Here is a 9,437-nt window from a genome sequence, read left to right as displayed (position 1 = left end):
CAGTTTCCTCATATAAATTACTACAGATATAGAGGTTTTAAAAACCAGCTGAAGTCTGTTCTTCTGTGTCCACCGCGGATCACGGATCTTCCAGTGATACCTTCTTTGTGTTTTCCGCTTGCCTTTGTCTCTTCACTGTGTTCCATCTTCCCAAGAATCCCTTTCTGCCCCCTCAGGTGCATTCAAGTGTTTTATTAACTGACCATTTTTAAAGGGTAAAAGGCATTAGACTAAACAGTTAATATTCCAGGTCCATATTCCTAAAAAGACATTGTGACCCTGAGTCTGGGCGTGACCTTCCCAGTGTTCCTGACCCTCCCCAGATGAGACGCTGGTCCGTGTGTTCCTGCCTTTCCCCTGGGGTGGAGCCCTCCTGTTTTCCCAGGTGTTCCCTCCCACAGCTGCAGTGTCCTCAGTGGGTGTCATCACCCTCCAGACCGCTGTCCCGCACTGCAGACCAAGGCTCTGATTTCATAAGAAAGGGAGGGGAGCTGCTTCCCAGCAGATCTTTGGTGGGGACCGCGGTTCCCATGACAATACCTGAGGGGTCGAACCAGCGCCCCCGGGACTCTGGTTTCAGTGGCTTCCCCTGCAGAGTCGCTCCCTAGCTCTGTAGTGGCAGGAAGGGAGTTGGGTCTGAACACATTTTAGCAGCGGGAGTTCTTGTTCTCTTCCAGACACGGTCAGGAAAGGAAGCTTTTTGTGACTGTCCTGTTTCTTGAGAAAAGGGATTCAAGAGGATAGGAAAGCTTTTCAGTGTACGGTTCCTTGAAATTTCTCACAATACATTTACCAACCTCGATTTCAAGCAATCCAATATATATTTGTACTTTTTCTTGGAACGGCCCGTGTTTCTATTCCAGACCCGCCCCGGATAGTTTCAAACCCTGGCTTAGTTACGCTCCACAAACACTTGCTGCTCCCTAAACGTCAGATTTCCTGTTTCTTTTCCAACTTTGATTATTGGAAATATTAAGAAAATTTGCACAATTCCACCTTTTATGTTAATCTGCTGTTGTTGATGCAGTTGTGAAAAATAAGAAACACGTTCCTTTCCTATGTACATTTCCACGTTTAATAGCGGATTTTTAGTAAGACCCAAAATAATTTTTTCAAAGTCAAATATTTAAGGTGCTTACTAGACAAACAATGTATGGTAAATTTTGCCTAGAATATTACCCAAAATCTATAATAAATAAATGTCCGACATACCCAACCACAAGGTGAAATAGCTAATTATTTATGTTAAATAAAGTCAGCCAAACAAGAATGTATACTATGTTCTTTCTTTTTTGTACATTCTGGTAAATTAAAATGAATGTGAAACAAGGTAAAACTCAGCAGTCACCAGGGGAATGGTAGAAGAATCGAGAGGAAAAAGGAGAAAGAACACAGAAGGACAAGGGAAATGCTGAGAATTCCCTTGTCCACCTTGACAACAGGGAAGGTTAAATCCTGTTTACAACTGTTCACTTTAAATATGTGGAAGTTTACTATCTGTTAACTAAACTTACAGAATTTATTATAAGCAAACAAATTGAAACTTAGACAAAGAAGGAATGATAGAAGGGTGGGAAAGGGTATATTGATTCAGAAATTCTTGAGAATGTATCTGCCTGAACCATGGTTCCATCACAGTTTTAGTGAATTCTAGAAGGCAGCACACATGTTTTCGCCACAGAAAGTGGGTTCCCCAAACCACGCTGTGTCCTGCAGTTGGCTCAGGGAGTAAGTGGGGCCAGTGCTGAGGAGCACAGGCCCAGATCCCAGGGCTCACTCATGCAGACATGAGCTCGCAGACACACAGAGCCCCTTTCCCATGTGTGTGTCCTTCCACATCTGTGTGGAGAAACACTGACTCCCAGGAAACGTCATATACATGAATATGCAAAACTGAAATCAGGCGCTCAGTTCAAAGTGTTTATCACAGAATAGTTTTATAATCAGACAGTATAATTTCCAAATACCATCATTGTCACCAAACGCCTGCAAGGCACAGCCTTCTCTGGATTCCGTCCTCTCCTCCCGCATCTCACCCCAGAACTTGCTATATAGCAGGAGACATGCAAATACGGCCCTCCCTCTGCTGATAAAGACCAGCCCAGCCCTGACCCTGCAGCTCTGGGAGAGGAGCCCCGGGCCTGGGATTCCCAGGAGTTTCCACTTGGTGATCAGCACTGAACACAGAGCACCGACCATGGAGTCTGTGCTGAGCTGGGTTTTCCTTGTGACTGTTTTGAAAGGTGATTCATGGAGAACTAGAGACACTGAGTGTGTGTGGACATGAGTGAGGGGAACAGTGGATGTGGGTGGCAGTTTCTGACCAGGGTGTCTCTGTGTTTGCAGGTGTCCAGTGTGAGGTGCGGCTGGTGGAGTCTGGGGGAGGCTTGGTTCAGCCCGGGGGGTCCCTGAGACTCTCCTGTGCGGCCTCTGGATTCACGTTCAGTGACTACTACATGGAGTGGGTCCGCCAGGCTCCGGGGAAGGGGCTGGAGTGGGTGGGTGTTATTAGAAACAAAGCCAATGGTGGGACAGCAGAATACGCCGCGTCTGTGAAAGGCCGATTCACCATCTCAAGAGATGATTCAAAGAACTCGCTGTATCTGCAAATGAGCGGCCTGAAAACCGAGGACACGGCCGTGTATTACTGTACTAGACACACAGTGAGGGGAGGCCAGTGTGAGCCCGGACACAAACCTCCTGCAGGGGCGCGCGGGGACAACAGGGGGCGCGCGGGACACACCGAGGACGGGACAGGCCCCAGGAGCAGGTGCAGGGCGAGGTTTCCTTCCTCTTCAGCTGGAAAAGTCAGCTTTATATTTGCAGAATTCTGGAGCATTTCGGGTTGTGATATTTTATGACTTATATTTGGTATAAGTTTGTTAACGTTAGTATTTAAATTTCACTAATTATTAAAATTATGTATATACAAATATTCTTTAAACATATACTTTCAAGGAAGAAACATTCCTAATTATTTGCACTGATCATCCAGGGTTATATGAACATTTGTTGACATCAGCTACCACATAGCTACAGGGACTGAAATTTTACGCATAGGAAGATGTATGGGCCGGACGTGGTGGCTGACGCTTGTAACTCCAGCTACTCAGGAAACTGAGGCAGGAGAATTCCTTGAACCAGGAGGTGGAGGTTGCAGTGAGCTCTGATCATGCCACTGCAGTCAAGTCTAGGTGACAGAGTGAGACTCCATCCAAAAAAAAAGGAAGAAAGAAAGAAAGAGAGAAGTATAAATACACAGACCTATGCACATATGTGTAGGCATTCATATTAAACTATACAATAAAATAATTCTGAAAATATAGTCTAAAAATCAAACTTAATGATGAACAAAATATGAATTATTACAGTAATTCACTATAAATTTCTATTGCTTTTCATTGTTTACATGAGTTAATTTTTGTTTGTTCATTTAAAAGTAGTATATTGGTCATTTCAAAACAGGTAAGAGTACATTTTAAATGTTGTTGTCACACTATATGGTAAGAATTTGAGGTGATGAGAGATAATTATCTTAATTATTTCTTATTATCTTAGTTATTCCATATTGTATTCGCAAATGAGAACATTGCTTCTTACCTTGTGAGTATAAAGTCATAATTTGTGAATTTAAAATGAAAATTTTTATTTTAATGTTTAAAACTTATTTCAGATCATTATCTTTTTCTTCACTTCCACATCTCATTGGATCGTCTCGAGGGCCCAGCCACACCCCTGTCTCCTGGAGGCTCCTGGGAGGGGCTGCGGGCCGGGCAGAAGGAGGTGCTCCCGGTGAGACCACAGGACCTGGAGCCTCCCTGTCCGTGGATCAGGCCATCTCCTCGGGATCACAGGGCTCCTCGTTGTCCTCACCCCACTGTTGCACCAAACAGGCAACATCACACTTCAGTTCACCACCCTCTGCTTTAATTTGACAAAACATAATGAAAGTGATCATTTTTACAGTAAATGTATTACAGTCAGATAGGATAAACTCCTTTCCAGGAGACACACTTTCTTATCAGGATTTTACTTGTATTATGGATTTTCCGTTTCTTTATAGATGAGATAATAATGTCTCCATATTGGAGATTATCCCCCAAGTCATCCTTTAAATTAGTTATTCCAAACAAACCCATGATATAATTACAAATTTCAGGTGTAACAGCTGGACCAACATTGAGAATATATTAATAATTTATACATCTGCTTGTAAATATTGTTATTTTCCTGTGGTCTGTCCCAATCTATGATTTCACACAAAATCTTATGAAATTATCCTTATAAAACAGGTTAAAATATTATACAAATAGTTTACTAACTTTATATAACTAATAATATAAAATATTGCACATATTTTTAGCCGTGTTTAAATTGTCTGTGAAATTTGTGTTTATTAATTTTTCACTTTAATATATCACCTTTATCTTTCTTATTTCTGGGACTTTATTCTAGTATAGCTGAATGTATTTTAATAATTATTGTAGTAATCACATTTACATTTCATATTTGAATTATCATACACATTGTATCAATATTTTAATTTCAAAGTAAAATATTTCCATACAATTGTCTATTTTCTATTTTTAGGAGATAAAATTAGGATAAAATGCATAGATTTTCAATGGATAGCTTCAGGGTTTCTGACAAGTGTGTGCACAAATAAAGAATTATTTACTTACTTTTTAGTGTATACCCAGGAGTGAAATCGCTGTGTAAAATGATATCTCTGTCTTACGTTCCTTGAGAACTCTCCACTCTGCTTTCCAAAGTGGAACTAATTCATACTCCCATCAACAGTGTGTAAGTGTTCTCTATTCTCCACAGCCCCACCAGCACCTGCTGTTTTCTGACCTTTCAGTGACAGCGATTCTGAGTGGGGTGAGGCTGCACACCCAGAATCATCTCATCTTTGGCAAGGCTGACAGAAACAAGCAATGAGAAAAGGACGGACTCCCTGTTCAATAAATACTGCTGGAAAAACGGGCTAGCTGGGTGATGAAGATTTAGGCTGGACATCTACTTTCAACATGGAGAAAATTACCTCAAAATTGATGAACGATTTAAGCGTTAGGCTTCAAGCCATAAAAATTCCTGAAGGCAACCTGGAAATACTCTTCTCAACACTAGTTCTGACAAAGAATCTTTGGCTTACAAACAAAAAGCACTTGCAATGAAAACCAAAATAGACAAGTGGGACCTAATTAACTAAGGAGTTTCTGCTGAGCAAAACAAACAAGCAAATAAAACTATCAGCAGAGCAATCAGACAACCCACAGACACTGAGAGGACATTCACAGACACAGACAACACACAGAATGTGAGAGGATACGCACAGACACAGACAACCCACAGACTGTCCTTCCTTTGCAGTGTCTGTTCTTCCTTTTTCATTTGCTTTTCCTGCTTCCTGTAAAAGAAACAGATGGTCTCCGTGGTCTACATCCCAGACCTCGAGGCATTTTCTCGGAGTGCAGGTGGGGCTGAGGCTGTGGCTCCTGCAGCCACGTGGGAGAGGCTGGTGGGGCTTCCTTCTCTCCCCATTTGCTCAGGACCCTGCACTGTGTGCTGTGTAGACGCATCTGGGAAAGCAAGTGATTGTTAATAGTGAAGGGGATGAACTTATTTGATCAAAATGGGGTGTGGATGTGGAATTAACCCTGTTCTGTGCAAACTGCAGAGTCATCTGCTTCAAAAGCAGTGTTAGAAAGAGCTTGTGAAATGTATCAGAATCAAAATGGAGCCACCTGTGTTAAAATTCTAATGCATGAAGCTGGGGAAGGCCATGAAGGAGGGTGTAACACACACATTCCTGACAGCAAGAACTGTCATATAAATAGAGTCTGCACAGCCACAGCCTGGCACAGAGGCCACCACAGCCTTCACATAATTCCTTCTCCAACAACTGCCCGTTCAACCTCACACCAATGTCACCTCCGCTATTATCCTTCTAGCCCAGGATAATTGTCTCTAAACAGCTGATTAACCCCCTTTTTCCTTAATTATGTATCTTTCTTTTACCAACCTGAATGCACCCGTACATATTTCAGTTTCAATACCAATCCTTCAATAAATGTTATCATATTTTAGAGTCACTCTCTGTTTATTATTCAGGGTTGACAAGCTACAGATGCACAGGCCACGTTTCCGTGATACACAGAGGATGACAGTTTGTGGAGGTGGCCAGGAACATGCAATGTCCATAGGATCGTCCTTCAGGAAGCGCATGCTGGGGGTCCCAGGGGGAGGTGAAGCTGCTGAACCAGCATGGAATTTCATGTTCTCCAGTTCTGCTCTGATGGAATCAGGCCCACAAATTTTATCAATGGCAAACTCCCTAACCTAGAGTCAGCTGATGTCAGCTTTAATAACATCTATGAAGAAAACTCACAACATCATATATAATGTGTATATATAATACGTATGTAGTACATATAATATTATATATTGGAGTGTAGGTGGGGCTGAGGCTGTGGCTCCTGCATCCACGTGGGATATATAATGTGTATATATAATACGTATGTAGTACATATATATAATATTATGTACTACATACGTATTATATATACATGTTATATATATTATATATACCACATATGTATTATATATACATACTATATATGATGTGTATATATATATATGGAGAGAGAGAGAGAGAGACGGAGTCTCGCTCTGTCACCCAGGCTAGAGTGCAATGGTGTGATCTTGGCTCACTGCAACCTCCACCTCCCAAGTTAAATCAATTCTCTTGTCTCAGCTTCCTGAGTAGCTGGGACGACAGGTGGACGCCACCACATCCAGCTAATTGTTTTATTTCTAATGGAGACAAGGTTTCACCATATTGGTCAGGCTGATGTCAAATTGCTGACCTCAGGTGACCCACCCGCCTCAGCCTCCCAAAGTGCTGGGATTACAGGCGTGAGCCGCCTTGCCCGGCTCACACCTCCTATATTAGTGTTGGATTGAATGATTCCCAAGTCTACCCTTCCCAAGTGTGCCGTGACACCATTACGCAGAGGAAAATCTTTAACGTGAGATCTATGTTCTTAAGTTTGTTAAGGTGTAAAACTGACCCCTTCACAATCAGGCAATTATGAGTTTGCTAATGAGTTGTTTTTGGATTTTGACACATTTTCAGATTCATGGCACGCAAGTACATTCTCCCATTCTGCGGGCTGGAAATGTGTCCTTGGTTTGCGGAATCTTTCTGCTGTGGCGCAGTCCCACCTGTTCACTTCTGCTTTTGCTGCCTGTGCCTTCAACTTTAAATAGAGAAAATCGTTCTTAGTATTATTTTCTGGGTGGGGGAAATTTTAAAACTGCAAGCCGTACGTTTAACTATTTATCCCATTTAGATGTGATTTTTGTGTTCATTCTAAACTAAAATTCTTAATTCTTTGCATGTGTAGATCCAGTTTTTTTAACACCCTCTTAGGGGGAGACCTTGATTTGTACATTTGATATTGTTGGCCACATACTGAAAATCAGTTTGCCATTGACGTATCCTTTTATTTCTGAGCTCTCTCTATATTAATGCCAGTGCCATCCTGTTTGCATACTGTGAGTTCCAGCGTGTTTTTCAGAAGCGGTGCATGCCGGCAGCCGTGCTCCTCAGTGCGCCCTTGGCCTGGTGAAGCCCTTGCAGACCCTCCCTCGCCTGTGCCGTCTCTGCATCCCCATGACAGCCAGTGCTTCCTGCTGGTCGTGATGCTGCATAGCATTATTCTAGTTTCCACACTGGATTTTTGTTTTTTTCTTTCTTTGTACTTAGTTTCAAATTCCTATATCAGGTCTCTAGAATACAGGAATTACTTCCAAGTGTGTTTTCTTGTTGTTCAGCTTCATGGAGCTTCCTGAAGATTTAAAACCCTCCTCTGCCTGCAGCATATTGTACAATTAGGCACCATGGTAGAACGTCTGTATTTAATTTAATTAAGTGCAGTAACTTCTGCCATTTGGGCTGATGTTACATCAGGTAGAGGAATACACCTTAAATGAAAGTTTGTCCTAGTGATAGAAATTATTTGTTAATAACTACCACTTTATTATTTAGCTGTTACTCATCAAGAATTCATGTTATATCAAAATGGGAATATTACGTAAGGCATATAGAAAATATTTGGCTAATCTAGAATAAACTGACATGAGCGCACACTTACTATCCAGCCACGTCTCCTGCCTGTCACGTTATTAACCGCGTGGTAACGTTGACTTCACTGGGACTTGTTCTAATTTTAAAATTCCTTATTCATCTTAATGCCTCTAGATTGTTATGTGTGACTATTTCAGCAGAGAGGGAAGAGAGAGAACCTAGGCCGACCAAACCATGAGGAAAATCACAAGCTAATGAAAGGAGCAGCCTGGATGTGAGCGGCTCCAGGACTGGACAGGTGACAGCTCATGTGCCAGGCAGTTTCTTTTCTCAATTTTCGACACTGATGCATCTGGAAATTCAGCTTCGCCCTCAGGTGACTCCCATCATGCCGGGACATGGAGACAACATTCCCAAGAGGAACACATGTATTAAATATCACCTGGACGGGGGAAGAGACATTTTTGTAACTCTCCTCTGAAGGACCAGGAACACCTCAGCAGACCGTCGCCCCCGCCCCCATCCCCATCACTAGAACTTCAGCAAAGGCCCAGTGGACACTCATCCCTGAGGGGACACTGAGACTCCATTGCTGAGGCTGGCAGTTTCCTCATATAAATTACTACAGATATAGAGGTTTTAAAAACCAGCTGAAGTCTGTTCTTCTGTGTCCACCGTGGATAACGGATCTTCCAGTGATACCTTCTTTGTGTTTTCCGCTTGCCATTGTCTCTTCACCGTGTTCTGTCTTCCCAAGAATCCCTTTCTGCTCCCTCAGGTGCATTCAAGTGTTTTATTAACTGACGATTTTTAAAGGGTAAAAGGCATTAGACTAAACAGTTAATATTCCAGGTCCATATTCCTAAAAAGACATTGTGACCCTGAGTCTGGGCGTGACCTTACCAGTGTTCCTGACCCTCCCCAGATGAGACGCTGGTCCGTGTGTTCTTGCCCTTCCCCTGGGGTGGAGCCCTCCTGTTTTCCCAGGTGTTCCCTCCCACAGCTGCAGTGTTCTCAGTGGGTGTCATCACCCTCCAGACCTGCTGTCCTGCACTGCAGGCCAAGGCTCTGATTTCATAAGAAAGGGAGGGGAGCTGCTTCCCAGCAGATCTTTGGTGGGGACCGCGGTTCCCATGACAATACCTGAGGGGTCGAACCAGCGCCCCCGGGACTCTGGTTTCAGTGGCTTCCCCTGCAGAGTCGCTCCCTAGCTCTGTAGTGGCAGGAAGGGAGTTGGGTCTGAACACATTTTAGCAGCGAGAGTTCTTGTTCTCTTCCAGACACGGTCAGGAAAGGAAGCTTTCTGTGACTGTCCTGTTTCTTGAGAAAAGGGATTCAAGAGAAT

At 42.9% G+C, this 9,437-nt stretch overlaps 1 gene segment (V, D, J or C); it reads left to right on the top strand.

Annotated features, from left to right (window-relative positions):
- The first annotated feature begins 2,117 nt into the window (after positions 1–2,117).
- On the top strand, positions 2,118–7,634 carry LOC144577241 (immunoglobulin heavy variable 3-72-like). The segment is given in 3 exon segments: positions 2,118–2,243; positions 2,347–2,770; positions 7,541–7,634. Coding segments are annotated over 3 exon segments (564 nt in total).
- Positions 7,635–9,437: the final 1,803 nt, after the last annotated feature.

This window comes from Callithrix jacchus, chromosome 8 (assembly GCF_049354715.1).
Source record: "Callithrix jacchus isolate 240 chromosome 8, calJac240_pri, whole genome shotgun sequence".
Classification (NCBI taxonomy): domain Eukaryota; kingdom Metazoa; phylum Chordata; class Mammalia; order Primates; family Cebidae; genus Callithrix; species Callithrix jacchus.
This window is presented reverse-complemented; position numbering and strand designations above follow the sequence as displayed.